This window comes from Salmo trutta, chromosome 5 (genome assembly GCF_901001165.1).
Source record: "Salmo trutta chromosome 5, fSalTru1.1, whole genome shotgun sequence".
Classification (NCBI taxonomy): domain Eukaryota; kingdom Metazoa; phylum Chordata; class Actinopteri; order Salmoniformes; family Salmonidae; genus Salmo; species Salmo trutta.
The window spans coordinates 53,569,986-53,589,710 of record NC_042961.1 but is presented as its reverse complement, the minus strand read 5'-3'; the positions used below and the strand labels follow the sequence as shown (position 1 = coordinate 53,589,710).

The window sequence follows — 19,725 nt, the reverse complement described above, 5'->3', positions numbered from 1 at the left end:
AGCCACTGAGAAACTCACCTCTGTGTGGTACATCCTCCACTACAAACACAGTTAACACCCTCAGCCCAGGGTGTGAACGAACGAACACACACACACACACACACACACACACACACACACACACACACACACACACACGTTTATGTGAAATAGAACTGGTAACTTGTGTTCCAGGATGCCCCTGGTTACACATGCAATATCTGTATTTAAAACTCATTTCAATCAAGCGGTTTCAAAGAGTTAAAAGAATGACGAAACAAACAGATCAGGATCAGTTTGAAAAGTGGAGTTTTTCCTTTATTGAACCTTTAATAAAATATACACAAGGCTGTTGGCCACTAACATTGATATCCCCCCCTCCACTCCTCCCTCCATGGCTATATTCTAGTTTCCATAGTGACACACTGATTCAGATGGTGAGGAGGGTGTTGTTACTTCTACATGAACATGTGATATACATTTGTAGGAGGAGCACTGTTTAGGTGTGTTCTTTGAAACATTTGTTGGTGTGTAAATACAGCATCTACAGACTACAGTCCAGTGTTTCAACAGACTTTTACATAGCTACACAACATGGGTGCTTGCACATGTTGAGTGTGACAGATCCACAATTCTGTACATTATTTGCTGCAATGAAAGTTAAAGCACTTTTCCATATTCCTCTCGCCAATGTTCCATTTTCTATTTCTTTTCAATCACTGAATCTCTCGCTTTTCTCACCGAACAGCACTTCATATTTCTATTTCCCCCGTTATCATTCATCATCAGTGTTCTCCTCCTCAGCCCTTCTAGCCTGTATTTGTCACATACTTAAGCTTTCGTTTCATCGGTTTCCCCAGTAAAAATCAATAATCCATCCCATCCCCACTTTACATTGCACTAGCAACACAATCAGGAGGTGAAACTCATTAGGACCACTCTCCTTCTCAAAGAAATATACTAATATACATTCTGTTGGCCAAGTATCTTGGCATCAGTCTTGGGACTCCTAACTCACAAACCAGACACTTAAAAAAAGCCAACACAACACAGTACACGGTCAACCTCTTCCCTCCCCGCCCCTCGTCAAAGTAAAACCCAACATTCAAATCATCAGAGTTCAACAACAATACCCCGCACATCGTCACTTGAGGTTGGAGCCAATCACAGACAAGAATAACACATAAATGATGAGAACATTTGGTGAAGGACTGCCATTGGTTAGATCAGAGATACGTTTTCTGTAAACCAATCAAATTCTTTCCAGACAACAAGTCATAATAAAGGATCATTGTTTATATAAAAAGATAAGGACATATCATGCTCTCATTACTCAGTAAAGGCCAACCAAGGACAGATAACTGCCGCTACTAGAACTAGAGGCCATGATACAGTACATACGGGATGCCTAATGCTTACCTCTTACAGAAACAGATGCACTGTATTGTAACATTTTAACTAATAAGAGGGCATTACAACTATGTAGAGATCTAATTATATTTGATTGGGGGAGAAACGTTGTGCTGTGGTAGACATGTGACCATGCATTTGCTAAAACCAACGCTCAACATAGGAGCACATTCACCTCCACAGCATCAGTCAGGCTAATAATGTGTTTTTCAGTATCAACAGCACCTGATCACTTTAGAAAAATGGGACTTTAGTGGTGGAGCTAAACAGGCATTTGTACCACACCTTGCTAACAGGCTGCACACTGACTGAGATACACTGGTACTGCTTGTCACATCAGCATTTCCAGTATATTTCCCAGGTCTGAGATTAACTAAGTTAGCCTGGTCTCGCCATTCATTAGTGCACACCGTATGAAACGTTTTTGCAACAGAAAATGAAAACTAGAGTTTCTTATTGTAAAAATCCAGGTAGTTCCTCCCTGTTTCAGTCCGTTTTCTTCCGTTTAGTGCCTAATGAATACGAACCTGGTCTCTGATATTTTTGACCTTTAGCCAACGCTTATCTGTCACATTCATAATTGTCTGACAAGGCAACGAACGGAACAGTAGTTGATTAGAGCACAAACATATCTGACCAGATCAGGCTATAGATTGAGGGAAATTCTAACCTCCATTTTGTCAAATTTTCACTTGATGTCAGTGGGACTAAGTAAAAATTGGACTAGAAGTCAGGACACCCATTAAGTGCCGATTTTCTCCCCGTTTCTCTCTTCACTCTTTTCTGACTGTCCTCTTCCAGCGTCTGTCTCCGAATCAGAGGTTCTCCTAACCTCTAACCAGTTTAAACAAAAACCTGTCTGTGCGCTATATACAAAGAAAGAAATAGAAAATAACTTAAACCTGTATATACATAACCATTCAGACGGCAAAAAGGAGAGGTTAAACTGGTCACTGCCGCTTTTTTCTCCCAGATGTTTAAATACACCGATTTATTTGACATCCCAAAAAGATTGTGTACCATCCGTCTTTTACCTCGCTGAAGTTTCTAACAGCTGTAGTTCATACCTCGTCTTAAAAACGTATATGATTTATATGGCTCTAGCACTGTGATTTCCATTGAATGGGTTGTTAGCGTTTTCAGTAATCACGCCACTAGTGAGCTGAGTGTGACGCTTCTGTAACAGAGTTAAGAATGTACCGTAATGCTCCGCAGCTAGCTTGAAACGTCGCCGATGGAGCTAACCAATTGGTACCGTTTGTATAGCTCAATCGTGTTCACACGTTGTCATGGAGGGCAGTCACGTGTGTTGCGAAGCAGAGGATCACTGGTTCGAGCCCGTGATGGAGACAGGGACGGTGGAGGAAGCTAAACCGTTAGCGGCACACTGACGTCGGTTACACTTCTCTAAGATAGGTAGGCTAGTTTTATTCTGATTTCTAAGGTTGAGTGTCTGCACGAGAGTGTGCGGGTTAAGATAGAAATCATAATAGAACTAGCCTACCTAAGGTTGAGTGTCTGCATGAGAGTGTGCGGGTTAAGATAGAAATCAGAATAGAACTAGCCTACCTAAGGTTGAGTGTCTACATGAGAGTGTGCGGGTTAAGATAGAAATCATAATAGAACTAGCCTACCTAAGGTTGAGTGTCTACATGAGAGTGTGCGGGTTAAGATAGAAATCATAATAGAACTAGCCTACCTAAGGTTGAGTGTCTGCATGAGAGTGTGCGGGTTAAGATAGAAATCAGAATAGAACTAGCCTACCTAAGGTTGAAATCAGAATAGAACAATATGGATTCTGTCATGATGCTATGCCTCAGACTCACCATGATGAGTGTCTTGTGCAAAGATTCCACGTTCTAGTAAGCAGCATGCCGTTTAAATATGATTTTCTGTACTTGTTTGATAGATGCCAGCGAAGTATACAGTGAAGCAGACACAGAGACGTCTGAGTCACTAAAAGCGTCAGGTCAGGTTTTTTTGCAATGCATTTTCTTGTTTCTTTAGAAAATATGTCTTGAATGCGAGTGTTGGATCTGAAGTGTGTTTTAATCGCTTTGGGAGGAAAACTGCCTCTCCTCATTGGGCTTTCCTCCTCCTGGTCCCATCATTGGACCTTCCTCCTCCTGGTCCCGCCTTCTGTCTCTGTTTAACCAATCAGGGAGCTGCGTCTTGACAAGTCCACATTGCTGGCACTCAGTCCTCTGCATTCTGATAGGCCGGTGTTGGCGTCCTGGAGAGAGGGAGGGAGAAAATAGAAAGGATGTTTTTATTTATTTATTTCACCAGGTAGGCCATTTGAGAACAACTTATCATTTACAACTGCGACCTGGCCAAGATAAAGCAAAGCACTGCGACAAAAACAACACAGATTTACACATAATCAAACATACAGTCAATAACACAATAGAAAAGAAAAATACAAGTACAGTGTGTGCAAATGTAGAAGAGTAGGGAGGTAGGCAATAAGTAGGCTCTAGAGATGAAAATAATTACAATGTTTGATAAAGGGTAGGCACCAAACAACATAGTGTTAACTAAATCTGACACTAATGAAAGTCAAATCATTTCATTCAGACGTATATCTCAGGAGCTCAGTGACAGCAGTCCTTGGCTGGTAACTAACAGGTTAATAGCTCAGTGACAGTGATGGACGGCTAACACCAGGTACCTGTGAGGGGTCTTCTGCACTCTTGTTGAGGAAGTTGAGGGAGCTGGCTCTCTTCATACTGAGGAACAGACAGACAGACAGACATTAAGGATTCAATTAGCCTCAATAGAAAACGTTTTATTGCCTGGGTTTTCCTTTTTAACATTAGGTTAGCAACTCAGGTGCCTTGTCGACTCCCCAATAAAGAACAAACCCCCTGAGGCAAACACAAAAATTATTCACACAGTATGAGCAGTGATGGGCTAAGGTGCAGACATACAGTCTCTCTCACCCTGGGTTGCGGGGCTCCTGGGGGCCACTGCCCTGTAGTTTCTTCACCAGCATCTCACTGCTCCTGCGCAGCGCTTCACGGATCTTCCCAAAGGAGCCGCTCCGACGCAACGAACCGTTACCTTCCTGAGAGAACAAGACAACCACTGCATATTAAGGAGTGGCCTCTAAAACAGAAAGTCAATTTTTATGCATGTTATTATTTTCAAATATGTTTTATTACTTAGAGTACTGTGCAAAAGTTTAAGGCAGGAGTGAAAAAATGCTGTAAAGTAAGAATGCTTTCTAAAATGTTTTTGAAAGAAATGCACATTTTCTGTCCATTAAAATAACATCAAATTGATCAGAAATACAGTGTAGACATTGTTAATGTCGTAAATGACTATTGTAGCTGGAAACGGCAGATTTTTAATGGAATATCTACATAGGCGTACAGAGGCCCATTATCAGCAACCATCACTCCCGTGTTCCAATGGCACATTGTGTTAGCTAATCCAAGTTTATCATTTTAAAAGGCTAATTGATCATTAGAAAACCCTTTTGCAATTATGTTAGCACAGCTGAAAATTGTTGTTCTCATTAAAGGAGCAATACAACTGGCCTTCTTTAGACTAGTTGAGTATCTGGACGATCAGCATTTGTGGGTTCGATTACAGGCTCAAAATGGCCAGAAACAAAATAACTTTCTTCTGAAACTCATCAGTCTATTCTTGTTCTGAGAAATGAAGGCTATTCCATGCGAGAAATTGCCAAGAAACTGAAGATCTCATACAATGCTGTGTGCTACTCCCTTCACAGAACAGCGCAAACTGTCTCTAACCAGAACAGAAAGAGGAGTGGGAAGCCCCGGTCTACAACTGAGCAAGAGGACAAGTACATTAGAGTGTCTAGTTTGAGAAACAGAGGCCTCACAAGTCCTTAACTGGCAACTTCATTAAAATAGTACCCACAAAACACCAGTCTCAACGTCAACAGTGAAGAGGCGACTCCGGAATGCTGGCCTTCCAGGCAGAGTTCCTCTGTCCAGTGTCTGTTCTTTTGCCTATCTTAATCTTTTATTTTTATTGGCCAGTGTGAGATATGGCTTTTTCTTTGCAACTTTGCCTAGAAAGCCAGCATCCCAGAGTAGCCTCTGCGGGTACGATTTAATGAAGCTGCTAGACTTGTGAGGCATCTGTTTCTAATGGGCCTCTGTACGCCTATGTAGATATTCCATAAAAATAAATATGCCGTTTCCAGCTACAATAGTAATTTACAACATTAATGTCGACTGTATTTTTGATCAATTTGATGTTATTTTAAAAGGACAAAAAAAATGTGGCTTTTCTTTCAAAAACAAGGACATTTCTTAGTGACCCCAAACTTTTGAACGGTAGTGTACATCAAATCATTATTTGGTGTGACCACCATTTGCCTTCAAAACAGCATAAATTCTTCTAGGTACACTTGCACAGTTTTTGGAACTCGGCAGGTAGGTTGTTCTTCTGTGGATTTAGGCAGCCTCAGGTGCTTCTTTCTCTTCATGTAATCCCAGACAGACTCAATGATGTTGAGAACAGGGCTCTGTAGGGGCCATACCATCACTTCCAGGACTCCTTGTTCTTCTTTACGCTGAAGATAGTTCATAATGACTTTCGCTGTATGTTTGGGGTCGTTGTCATGCTGCAGAATACATTTGGGGCCGATCAGATGCCTCCCTGATGGTATTGCATGATGGATAAGTATTTGCCTGTACTTCTCAGCATTGAGGAGACTATTAATTCTGACCAAATCCCCAACTCCATTTGCAGAAATGCAGCCCCAAACTTGCAAGGAACCTCCACCATGCTTCACTGTTGCCTGCAGACAGTCATTCGTGTACCGCTCTCCAGACCTTCGGCGAACAAACTGCCATCTGCTACAGCCAAATATTTTGACCCATCAGTCCAGAGCACCTGCTGCCATTTTTGCTGCACCCTAGTTCCTGTGTTTTCGTGCATAGTTGAGTCGCTTGGCCTTGATTCCAAGTGTGAGGTATGACTTTTTGGCCGCAAGTCTTCCATGAAGGCCACTTCTGACCAGACTTCTCTGGACAGTAGATGGGTGTACCAGGGTCCCACTATTTTCTGCCAATTCTGAGCTGATGGCACTGCTGGACATCTTCCGATTGCGAAGGGAAGTAAGCATGATGAGTCTCATCTGATGCAGTAAGTTTCCTTAGCCGACCACTGCGTCTACTGTCCTCAAAGTTTCCCGTTTCTTTGTGCTTCTTCAAAAGAGCTTGGACAGCACATCTGGAAACCCCTGTCTGCCTGGGAGAGACCTTGCTGATGCAGTATAACTACCTTGTGTCTTGTTGCTGTGCTCAGTCTTGCCATGGTGTATGACTTTTGACAGTAAACTGTCTTCAGCAACCTCACCTTGTTAGCCGAGTTTGGCTGTTTCTCAACCAGTTTTATTCTTCCTACACAGCTGTTTCTGTTTCAGTTAATGATTGTGTTTCAACCTACATATTGGATTGATGATCATTAACACCTGTTTCATATAATTGTTTAATCATACGCCTACAAATCCCTGACTTTGTACAAGTGTACCTACAACAATTGATGCTGTTTTGAAGGCAAAGGGTGGTCACACCAAATATGGATTTGAAGTAGATTTTTCTTCTGTTCACTCACCTTGCATTTAGTTAATTGATAAATATAATATATTAACATGTCTATTTTTGAAAGCATTCCTACTTTAGAGCATATTTTCACACGTGTCTAAAACTTTTGCACAGTACTGTATATCAATGTCTTTATCAGGCACAACAAACACACTAGATTTAAGCTACATAGCAAATTTTAATTGTTGCTATTAAAAAAAGAGAACTTCATTTTTCAAATTTACGGGCGATTCACAATATATATCACAATAGTTTTTTCTATAAAATCAGCTTTGTTGCACAATTAAAGGTATATACACTGCATTTCCAACAGTTTGGGATACTTTTATGAATTCAGGGCTTGTAAAATTATACCTAGGCTAAATATAATCCTTCAACCATAAGACCCACTAATAATAACATTAGTTGAACCTGCTTTTTTGAAATAATCACTGATAAAGCATTCAAGTCTGTCTATGAATATGCCCCTTTTGTTACAAATGTAACCAGAACCATGCACATCTACGAATAATGACCAACCTCTGGTAGCAGGTATTATAGAAAATGAACACAGGTCTCATTAACAATCTCTCAAGCACAAGCCCATGGCTAATCTTTATATTTAAAGTCTGGCCAACTTGGATCTATTTGCTTGCTAACAAGTTAGAACAGTTGAACTGTTATGAATACCCCCGCCAGTCCGTCTCCAACTGTTTGAACAACATAGCCTGTTCATTTTGTTAAGTTGTTGAAATCAAGTGGTCTACCTGGATAAGAAGATGCTTATTTCTCAGAATGAAAATGAGTTGGCAATTCCTTAAACAAATGTATATTTTTATGCTCATTGCACATTTCTAAAACACAGACTAGACAGCTAGCACATAACAGTCTGTGGCTAAAATGCTGCTCGCATTTTCCACAATCATGTTCATTGATACTCTCGTTTTAGTAGGGTCTGCTCTGTTCTGAAAGTTGGGAGTTGAGACAAAGAATGTATTGTAAAGTAAAAGTTAAGTTCTCCTCTATTACAGTAAAATTATGTCTGAATGTGTTTCGTGTGTCTAGAAGACCGGTTATGTCGGACCAAACCTCAAATGCAAATTGCGAATTTAAACTGCTTGTTGTCAGAGAGAAATAAGTGACATTTAGTCTCTTTGTTGCGAGTGGTAGGGGAGGGGCTTGGTGTCTGTGTGAAGGTGCACAGTACACACAGCACAGAAGGAGCGAAGGAGACGAGACCATAAAACATTGATTCTTGCTAAAAACATGTATTGGAATTAATTCGATATATAGCCCAGCCCTAATTTGACTGTATGTTCACTCTTACGAATGCTTCATCTTTCAACAACAATAAGACAAAGGAGGTTCGTACCCCGTTCCACTCTGCTCCGTCGTCCCCCTCACAGTCCCCCCGCTGGGGCCCGTTGAGACCCTCCCGGCTCTGCCGTCGCTCAGCCCCTCCTGGGGCCCCATCCTTCAGGAGCTCCACCACCTTACTCTGGTTAATGGCATCTATACCCTGGGGGGGAACATGATAATGAATCCTAAATGTCAGCAGGGTTGAAACAGAGTGTATGTGAGAGCTTCAAGACTCTAGACTACAGCCTTTGATAATTGCACTGTCAGTGTCTCAGTGCTTGTACCTTCTTTTTCAGTGATTGTGTAGGACCTGCTTTTTGAATGATTGCATAGTAAAAGCTTTTTTGACTGAATGTGCAGTAACTGAGTGATAGCGTAGAACTAGTATCTGATAGCAATAGCGTATCACTGCTAGTACCTGATAGCGCCTGACAGTGAATGACTAGCGCCTGACAGCGACGGTGAATGACTAGCGCCTGATAGCGTAGTACTAGCGCCTGATAGCGTAGTACTAGCGCCTGATAGCGTAGTACTAGCGCCTGATAGCGTAGTACTAGCGCCTGATAGCGTAGTACTAGCACCTGATAGCTTAGTACTAGCACCTGATAGCATAGTACTAGCACCTGATAGCATAGTACTAGTACCTGATAGCATAGTACTAGTACCTGATAGCATAGTACTAGTACCTGATAGCATAGTACTAGTACCTGATAGCATAGTACTAGTACCTGATAGCATAGTACTAGTACCTGATAGCATAGTACTAGTACCTGATAGCGACAGTGTATTACTAGTACCTGATAATGACAGTGAATTACAAGTCCTGGATAGTGTAGTACTAGTACCTGATCGTTTAGTACTAGTACCTGATCGTGTAGTACTAGTACCTGATCGTGTAGTACTAGTACCTGATCGTGTAGTACTAGTACCTGATCGTGTAGTACTAGTACCTGATAGTGATAGCGTACAACTAGTAACTGATAGTGACAGTGAATTACAAGTCCTGGATAATGACTTACTAGTAGAAGTCGGACGATTAATTAGGGCCGATTTCAAGTTTTCATAAAAAACAACATGTTGACACCTTTATTTAACTAGGAAAGTCAATTAAAAACACCTTCTTATATTCAATGACGGCCTAGGAACAGTGGGTAAACTGCCTTGTTCAGCGACAGAACGACAGATTTTTACCTTGTCAGCTCGGGGATTCAATCTTGCAACCTTACGGTTAACTAGTCCAACGCTCTAACCACCTGCTTTACATTGCACTCCACGAGGAGCCTGCCTGTTACGCGAATGCAGTAAGAAGCCAAGGTAAGTTGCTAGCTAGCATTAAACTTATCTTATAAAAAACAATCAATGAGTCATAAACACTAGTTAACTACACATGGTTGATGATATTACTAGTTTATCTAGCCTGTCCTGCGTTGCATATAATCGCTTAGGTACATGTTGCTCCAATGTGTACCTAACCATAAACATCAATGCCTTTCTTTATATCAATACACAAGTATATATTTTTAAACCTGCATATTTAGTTAATATTGCCTGCTAACATGAATTTCTTTTAACTAGGGAAAATGTGTCACTTCTCTTGCAACAGAGTCAGGGTATATGCAGCAGTTTGGGCCGCCTGGCTCGTTGCGAGCTGTGTGAAGACTATTTCTTCCTAACAAAGAGAGCCGACTTCGCCAAACGGGGGATGATTTAACAAAAGCGCATTTGCGAAAAAAGCACAAATGAATGTACCTAACCATAAACATCAATGCCTTTCTTAAAATCAATACACAGAAGTATATATTTTTAAAACTACATATTTAGCTAAAAGAAATCCAGGTTAGCAGGCAATATTAACCAGGTGAAATTGTGTCACTTCTCTTGCGTTCATTGTACGCAGAGTCAGGGTATATGCAACAGTTTGGGCCGCCTGGCTCGTTGCGAACTAATTTGCCAGAATTTTACGTAATTATGACATAACATTGAAGGTTGTGCAATGTAACAGGAATATTTAGACTTATGGATGCCACCCGTTAGATAAAATACGGAACGGTTCCGTACATCACTGAAAGAATAAACGTGATAGTTTCCGGATTCGACCATATTAATGACCTAAGGCTCGTATTTCTGTGTGTTATTATGTTATAATTAAGTCTATGATTTGATAGAGCAGTCTGACTGAGCGATGGTAGGCACCAGCAGGCTCGTAAGCATTCATTCAAACAGCACTTTCGTGCGTTTTGCCAGCAGCTCTACGCAATGCTTCAAGCATTGCGCTGTTTATGACTTCAAGCCTATCAACTCCCGAGATTAGGCTGGTGTAACCCATGTGAAATGGCTATTTAGTTAGCAGGGTGCGCGCTAATAGCGTTTCGAACGTCACTTGCTCTGCATGGGTAATGCTGCTTCGAGGGTGGCTGTTGTCGATGTGTTCCTGGTCCGAGCCCAGGTGGGAGCGAGGAGAGGGACGGAAGCTATACTGTTACACTGGCAATACTAAAGTGCCGATAAGAACATCCAATAGTCAAAGGTATATGAAATACAACTCGTCTAGAGAGAAATAGTCCTATAATTCCTATAATAACTACAACCTAAAACTTCTTACCTGGGAATATTGAAGACTCATGTTAAAAGGAACCACCAGCTTTCATATGTTCTCATGTTCTGAGCAAGGAACTTAAACATTAGCTTTCTTACATGGCACATAATGCACTTTTACTTTCTTCTCCAACACTTTGTTTTTGCATTATTTAAACCAAATTGAACATGTTTCATTATTTATTTGAGGCTAAATTGATTTTATTGCTGTATTATATTAAGTTAAAATAAGTGTTCATTCAGTATTGCTGTAATTGTCATTATTACAAATAAATTAAGATTAAAAATATATATATAAATAAAAATTACCAATAAAAAAATATATATATAAAAAAAAAAAAGTTATATATATATTTTTTTAATACAAAAATACTAAAAAAAAAATACTAAAAAATCAAAAAATAAATAATAATCAAATTAATCGTTATCGGCTTTTTTTGGTCCTCCAATAATCGGTATCGGCGTTGAAAAATCATAATCGGTCGACCTCTACTTACTAGTACCTAATATTGACAGTGAATTACTAGTACCTGATAGCGTATTACTAGTACCTGACACTGAATTACTAGCACCTAATAGTTTTTGTGAATTACTAGTACCTGATAGTGTATTCCTAGTACCCGATCGCGCATTACTAGTACCCGATCGCGCATTACTAGTACCCGATCGCGCATTACTAGTACCCGATCGCGCATTACTAGTACCCGTTCGCGCATTACTAGTACCCGTTCGCGCATTACTAGTACCCAATTCTGAACCTGACAACGTATTACTAGTACCTGATAATGTATCACTAATAATGTATTACCAGTACCTGACAGCGTATTACCAGTACCTGACAGTGTATTACCAGTACCTGACAGTGTATTACCAGTACCTGCTTGCGTGTCTTGGTAGAACACTCCTCCAGTGTCTCAGCTGCCTGTAATTTACCCTGTCTGCGGTACAGCGCCCCCAGGCTCTTCAGGGTGGTATTGACAGTAGGACTGACAGGAATGAAGTACATGTCAACATCATGTCATCATTAAACCACAATGTTAATATAATGTAAAACACTGAGTTCTGTGTATTTATCACCCATTCAAATTAAGTTTAATACTAAGTCTCACCTGTCAACTTTGCAGGCCTTGTACCAGCTCCCATACTCTACACAGGGACTAGCTTCCTTCCTCTTCCCCTGAGAGAGAAAGTGGGAGCGAGAGAGAAATAGAGAAAGAGATAAGAGACAGCGGAAAGGCCGGCAGAATAGAGGGGCAGTTAGCAGCAGTAGACATTAATTATGACCTCATAAAGCCTCTATTATTAATACATTAATATTCTCCGTCTTTATCTCAGTCCTATTGGTCTACCCATCCATCAGAGTTCATAAGCTGCCATTATCAGGTATCCAGTAGGACCATGGTTCAGATCAGTCATACTGCAGCTACCTTGCTCTCCTCTCTCTCCTCCGCATGCATCCAGATTGGCTTGTTGTCATCTGCAAGAGAAGGGGATGAAGAGAAGAGGGGATGAGTGGCACAGTTTTATTTGTATATTCATATATTTTGTTTCACGGACCACAACCATTTACCATACGTTATGAACCGTATACCACACGTATACCATATGTTATGAACCGTATACCATATGTTATGAACCGTATACCACACATATACCATATGTTATTAACCGTATACCATACGTTATGAACTGTATACCACACGTATACCATATGTTATGAACCGTATACCACATGTTATGAACCATATACCACACGTTATGAACCGTATTTCACACGTAATGAACCGTATACCATACGTTATGAACCGTATACCACACGCATACCATACGTTATGAACCGTATACCACACGCATACCATACGTTATGAACCGTATACCACACGTTATGAACCGTATACCACACGTTATGAACCGTATACCACACGTTATGAACCGTATACCACACGTTATGAACCGTATACCACACGTTATGAACCGTATACCACACGTTATGAACCGTATACCACACGCATACCATACGTTATGAACCGTATACCATACGTTATGAACCGTATACCACACGCATATCATACGTTATGAACCGTATACCACACGCATACCATACGTTATGAACCATATGGCCAGCCAATGACCACATGGTTTACTGGGTAGTCCCAGCCAGAATGGACATACTGTTGATTCACACCTCTTCTAATGCTACATAGAGTTGGAGGTGGTTGGTCTGGTGGTAAATGTAGTAGTAGGGTGCATCCCAAATGGCACCCTATTCCCACAGGGCTCTGGTCAAAAGTAGTGCACTACATAGGGAATAGGGTGCCATTTAATTAATAATAATTGATTGGATTTATATAGTGCTTTTCTCCCGAGGTACTCAAAAAGCTTTACACAGTAGGGGGAAACTCACCTCATACACCAGCAATGTGTAGCACCCACCTGGGTGTATGCATGGCAACCATTTTGAGCCAGAACATTCACCACACATCATCTATCAGGTGGAGAGGTGAGGAGTGATATATGCCAATTACGAATGAGGGCATGATTAGCTGGCCATGATGGAATGGGGCCAGGTTGGGAATTTAGGACGCAGCCCTAGTTTGTCAGTGAGTGTTGTGTTAATGTCCAGTGTAGGACTGCTGGTCGTAGGAGACTCACTGTTGACTGATCCAAACTCCTTCTCATGTGCTCTGGTTAGGATCTCTTTGTACAGAGACTCAGCATCCTTGAACTTCCCCTGTTTGAGGTAGCATGTAGCCTAGAGAGAGGAGATGAAACCTCAAATGGTTTTGATGCGAAAATACAACTCAATTCAATACACAAGCCAATAAATGTAACAATACCAAGATCGCAAAAAAACATCAGTCTGTTCAACTTGAATAAATCTCTCAGGGGAATTCATTACTGAAAATGTAGCTCTTCAACCATGTCTAGGCCCCCTCTCCCTCCCTCCCTCCCTCCTCACCAGGTTGTTCTTGGTCTTGGCTACGTTGGGGTCGTCAGCCCCCAGTTTGGACTGGTAGATCTCCAGGGCTTGTCTGTAATAATATTCCACCTCCTCGTACTTTCCCTGGTTCTGACACAGCAGGGCCAGGTTGTTCAGCTGCTTGGCCACATCAGGGTGGTACTTCCCCAGGACCTGAACACACAACCATTTAAAGACTTTACCTACAGGAAAGGACAAGTCATACATATAGTTTCACTTGTGAGTTATCATGGGCTATGAATTTATCTGACCACATGACCTAAACAGGAAAAACTCTTATGGTCCATACCTTCTCTCTGATCTCCAGGGCTCTCTTACAGAGGGGCTCAGCCTCCTTGTACTTGCCCCTCTTCCCGTAGAGTACAGCCAGGTTGTTGAGAGTGGCAGCTACCGCAGGGTGGTCCTTCCCCAGGGTCTTCTCTCTGATGGCCAGGGCATCGTTCAGCAGGTGGGCTGCCTCTTTGTACTTGTTCTGGTCCCTGGAACAAAACATCACATCATGTTAGAAGATTAATACATGTGCTACCTAGAATTAACCATTAAGTCTTCAGCCAGCTATTCATCTGAGCAAGTGTATCTAAAACTATCCACACATCTATCCATCCTACGCACACACACACACCTGTAGACCAGAGCCAGGATGTTGAGCATGGTGGCCACGTCAGGGTGGTCGTGTCCGGAGGTCTTCTCCAGGTCCTCCAGGGCCTGTTTGCAGAGGGGCACGGCCACCTCGTACCTCCCCTGGGAGGCGTACTGGATCACCAGGTTGTGGAGGGTCCTCAGGCGGGCCGGGATCTCATAGCCACCCTGCTGGGCCGCCACCTCTCCGCTGGGCTGGGCTGGAGGGGGGAGGGGAAACACAGCGGAGAAGGGAGGGGGGAGGGGAAACACAGCGGAGAAGGGAGGGGGGAGGGGAAACACAGCAGAGAAGGGAGGGGGGAGGGGAAACACAGCGGAGAAGGGAGGGGGGAGGGGAAACACAGCGGAGAAGGGAGGGAGGAGGGGAAACACAGCGGAGAAGGGAGGGAGGAGGGGAAACACAGCGGAGAAGGGAGGGGGGAGGTGAAACCCAGCGGAGAAGGGAGGGAGGAGGGGAAAACACAGCGGAGAAGGGAGGGGGGAAACACAGCGGAGAAGGGAGGGGGGAAACACAGCGGAGAAGGGAGGGGGGAAACACAGCGGAGAAGGGAGGGGGGAAACACAGCGGAGAAGGGAGGGGGGAAACACAGCGGAGAAGGGAGGGGGGAGGGGAAGCGTTAGAGGGAGAGCTGGAAGTCTCATTCTTTGTACATTGCTCCAACTGGACTTTACTCAATATGTCTATCGGCATTTGGGAATGAAACCCTGTGACATCATCAACGTTAGTGCTCTGCTGCAGCTGATGATGTACCAGGGTTGGGTTCTCTATTGCTCTCCTACACGTGTTGACTACAGTCTCTGGGTTGGACACATAGTAAACATATTAAGATTTTTTTTTAAACCATGTTAATCATTTAGACTTGTGGGATTCCCCTATATGGTCCTCTTCTTTATCAATGAATCTATCAAAACAGTCAATCATCATCATACCCTGTCCCTGGTCCTCATCGTTGGGGAACAGGTCGTCCAGGCTGTCTTTAGACGTCTCCCCTGCAGCCTTCTCCTCAGACTGTGACACGTCGTCGTCAAACTTCTTTATCTGGTTCATGAACTCCAGGTGCTTCTTCTCCTCCTCCAGCTGGGCAACACTCTGCTCACTACGCTGCAGCTTGTGCTGGGGGGAGGAGAGGAGAGGGGAAGAGAGGGGATATGAGTGTGAGGGAGGTGAAGCTCGACAAATGTTTTGCTTTGGAAGGGTTTAAAATGATAGCATACTCCAAAATCTAAATTGACGAGATGAGCCCACATCCCACACCATCGACAGTGTACGTTGGGACATGGACTCAAAACGTTTTAATCACTTTGGTCTAGAAACATCTGAAAACCATTGATATTAAGCGTGAACTACCAGTGCAAGCAGTATGTAGTGATATGCTGTACACGTACCTGTGTTCCTGCTAGCTCATCTCTTAACCACTGGTTCTCCTGACACAGTCGTCTGACCTGGGCTCTTAGCTTCTGTTTCTCTGACTCCACAGCACTCAGGTGACCCGACAGGGCAATGATCACCTGGGGAGAGGGAGGGAGGGATGGAAGGAGGGGTTAACCCTCTAGAGTCTAAGCCAGGGGGAGGGGTTCTACTAAGTTATAGAATTCTTATAAGGACCCATTTAGGTATCCCCCAAAAAATATAGTCATACAGTCATGCCTCATGGTCTGACAAACACCGCTGAAGCTCTGACACCTTTCACCGCAGATGCGGAAGGCCGATATCGGCGATTGAGACGATGCATGCAAAAAAAAAGATATCTCTAGCTTAGACAGACAGATATTTATGGGGATCTATATTATGCTAATTAGATTTCCAGCAAAGGCCACCGAAATTGATTCAAGAGGGTTAATTGAAGGAAGAGAGAAAGCTTTGAGAATGTTTTAGTTTCTAAAGAGTAAGCGGCTAGCCTTGGGGTGATGATCACCTGAAGAGAGGGACTTTGCTTGATCTATTTAACCTTTATCTAGGCAGGTCAATTAGGAGCTAACTCATTTTAAATGACAACCTGGCAAATAGGGGGGGGATGGATTAAAATAATACAGGAAAGCTTTGATAATGTTTTGGTTTCAAAGGGGGTGAGTGGTAGTCTGGGAATGCATGTGTATAATAATATTAATTTAGTGGGTGTTTATTTCTGTTCTATTTTACACATGTACAAGTGTGTATAAATACATGGTTTAATTGGAAATGTTTTTTTTGTTGCATATCCTATTATCAACGGAGACTCTGGAGCGATTAGGGTAAGTGCCTTGCTCAAGAGCACAGACAGATTTTTCACCTTGTCGGCTCGGGAATTCGAAGAGCAACCTTCCGGTTACTAGCCCAACGATTTAACCGCTAGGCTACCTCCCATGACTGACTGCTTGTTGTAACCTATTCTGAGACCAGTGCGAATAACGTCCTCTTTGGAGGACAATAATACATTGTTCTATTCTACTCTATTCAAAATAGGGTGGGGAGGTGGAGGAGTGAGTTGAGTCGGAGGGAAAGCTTTGAATGTCTTTTGGGACCTTCTTTTACGCATTTCATGTATTATCAGTCCATCAGTGTCTAAGGCAGATTCCCACTGGCACCTTCCTACAGGAAGAACAACTCCCCTATTCTCTATAATTCAACGTCCTCTCTTTCTATAAGAGACATTATTCTAAATAAATCCTCTCGTTGAGTCTTAGTCACACAATGTACCATGTCGTCGAGGACCAGAATCATCTTTTCCCCCTTCACTCATGATTTGTCATCATTGCATCATCATCATCATCATCATCCCGTACCTCTAAACCGGAGTAGTAAGCATCTTCCACTCAACCCCATCTCTCCTTGTCCCAATTATCTTTCTCACCCCCCTCACTGAATCCCTCAACACCTTCTTTCCCCCACATCTCTCTCCTACCTGTGCCTCTCCCAGGCCTAATTCTATGGCCTCCAGGCTCTTCCGCAGCAGGCCTGACTTCTCCTGGGCAGCAGGTGGCTGGGTGCAGTCCAGCAGGGACGTGAGGAGCTGGGCATGCTCCCCTCTGAGTGTCTCCAGTCCCTGCATCACAGTCTTTGTGTTGAGCACGATCTCATCCTGGGTCAGGCGCTCCAGGGCCTCCTCGCTGCGTGGGTACACCATGGTGGACATAACCTGAGTTCACACACACTGGAGGGGAGAGAGATTCGTTTTGAGTTAGCATATTCTTGTTTGAAGCTCTTAGAATCAAGGCTAGTTAGAGGAAGAGTCATCTAATCATATTACAAGACTTAAATTATGTCCGATTATGAGATTATTTCAAGGATGAGCATTAGAGGAACAAAATCCCTCAGAGATTTTGTTCACACAACTGTTCAGTCTGTTACCAACAAACAACCATGCCACAGTTCACTCCTCTGGGCCCCTGCCTCTGTTCCAATGGGACTCGAATCTTTTGAGCTTGAATAAACTAATAAATGAGCATTTCAGTTACAAAGCTATTCCATACAGTTTGCGTGGCACTACCTTTATAGTCAATCTTTATCGCGACTCGCGAGAACAGAATTGACTAAATGGAATCATGGAAGTTCAAGACACGCATCGTCGCAGACATAGCTGGCCCGAGCAGAAATGCGCGACTCCGCGACTTCTCCTCCACTCCTCTGCTGTAGACGCGCACCTGTTCTCCTCTCGCGCCCCCAAGCGGCCCTCGCCCACACATTCACCTCCCTCCTCCCTTCCCCACCCGCACAACCCATCGACTGCAATGCACCAATATGAGCGATCCCGTAATTTCCCATCCGATTGCCACAACTAACAAATCTCTCAAACGCTGTATGGAACGTTTGGCAATTTGCAGCTCTTGTTGTCGATCCATCTCACTGTCAATAGTAACCTAGTATATGGACCAACACACTTTCGGAATCGCCCCTCTCACGGGATAACAAGAAATGAGAGACAGAGGATCAATGAAGGAGATCGATAGAGCAGAGCATTACAAGGAAATAAAATACATTCAGTATTTTGAGAGACCTAATCTATTATAAGATCTTGGCCTATATCATACAAAGAATGATAGGCCTAAATGTCACACACAGGCTCGTGTCCTACAAAAAAACCCCACTAAAACACATAGAGGCAGGTTTGAGGCCCAGAACGAAATATGCTTCTGAAAGGGTTTTCTGCAATGGATGCGGTCGTGAGAGCAAAGTACAAAGTATCTATGCTAATTCAATGAGGACCATAACAATTTCCCCAACACTTAAAATAAGCGATGACTCGTCGAAACAGTGTAGCTAACAAAGACGAGTTCGATCGGCAACATTGTAGAGTGATATCACGAGCCTGGTCTGGGAGAGGACCACAGGTATGATTTAGTAGCCTAGCTCTCTCGAATGGACGTCAAAATATAAGCCAATACAATTCATATACTGTTAAAAATACACTGACAAACCTCGTATTGACTCTCAAGCCACACGTTACCTTAACCGAAACGGTTCTATTTTCCCCAAGACAAGTGCGCTGCCCCCGGCTACCTCGACCTCAAACAAAGCACGACCGACTGTTGTGATGCTCCACTTCCATCTCTTTTTGTAAGAGTGGGCGTCGCTCCTGAACCGCAATGACAACAGCAAGGCTGAGGAGATAACGTTACCGATATTAACCTGCCCTTATATAAAGGTTGACGGTATAATAATCACAGATTTCTTTTAAATGATACACGTTTTCTACAGCTAAGCAAATTGTTAAATGTAGTCAGGTAACTTAATAACAAAAGTGAGTCTTTGCACCACGATAAACATTTAAGTTATTTACCTTCTCTCTCCCCTGTCCGCCCGCCGGTTAAATCCTGATGACACGTTACACGGCCTGCTGCGCTATAAAAATAGCCCACGAAACACCACTGGCTTTAATCCCGTTGTATAAAGTCGCTGCCGTCTAAAAGCTAGCAAATTCCAAGCAATACATTGTAACCAATTATGCTAGCATTGCTGGATGGCTAGCTAATGAATTCGAGCTAACGAATTAGCCTAGTCAAAGTCCTCGTCTTCCGCAACTTGAACCGGAGCAGCGCTCAAAATACAGGAACACTATTTGCTGTGAGTCGGCATCGTTCTATCCATCCTCGGAAGTTGTTTTAAAGATAGTGTGGGACTGGTACGTTCTCTCACAGTTTGAGAAGTGTGTTCCAAGGATGACAGTCGCTACCCGAAAATGGCTGTTGTCCGAATTCTCCCACAATCCACAGCCTCAG

General features: G+C 42.9%; 1 protein-coding gene across 5 annotated transcripts; it reads right to left on the bottom strand.

Annotated features, from left to right (window-relative positions):
- Window positions 1-271: 271 nt before the first annotated feature.
- LOC115194509 (kinesin light chain 2) lies at window positions 272-19,725 on the bottom strand. 5 transcript variants are annotated; one of them, XR_003878379.1, is made up of 16 exons: window positions 19,287-19,725; window positions 17,412-17,660; window positions 15,916-16,038; window positions 15,460-15,643; window positions 14,513-14,729; window positions 14,180-14,369; window positions 13,870-14,043; window positions 13,563-13,662; window positions 12,338-12,387; window positions 12,020-12,087; window positions 11,788-11,896; window positions 8,329-8,475; window positions 4,332-4,456; window positions 4,061-4,118; window positions 2,894-3,622; window positions 272-2,828 (listed from the first exon to the last, which is right to left on the bottom strand). XR_003878379.1 is itself a non-coding variant. In XM_029754246.1 (15 exons), the coding sequence occupies exons 2-15, from the start codon at window positions 17,640-17,642 to the stop codon at window positions 3,539-3,541; spliced, it is 1,860 nt and encodes a 619-aa protein (XP_029610106.1). In that variant the 5' UTR covers window positions 17,643-17,660; window positions 19,287-19,725; the 3' UTR covers window positions 272-3,538. The 5 variants fall into 5 exon arrangements, 3 of the variants coding, with proteins under 3 accessions (XP_029610106.1, XP_029610108.1, XP_029610107.1); XR_003878378.1 differs by having other exon boundaries at window positions 272-3,088; window positions 3,154-3,622; XM_029754246.1 differs by having other exon boundaries at window positions 272-3,622.

What these genes read in the sequence shown, in the direction of transcription:
- LOC115194509 (XM_029754246.1), bottom strand. Translation starts at nt 17,642, where the DNA reads ATGTCCACCATGGTGTACCCACGCAGCGAGGAGGCCCTGGAGCGCCTG. An exon ending in ATCCTGGCTCTGGTCTACAG is followed by an intron (nt 14,370 to 14,512) that starts GTGTGTGTGTGT and finishes GTTTTGTTCCAG; the next exon opens with GGACCAGAACAAGTACAAAG. An exon ending in GGAGTTTGGATCAGTCAACA is followed by an intron (nt 12,388 to 13,562) that starts GTGAGTCTCCTA and finishes CTTCTCTTGCAG; the next exon opens with ATGACAACAAGCCAATCTGG.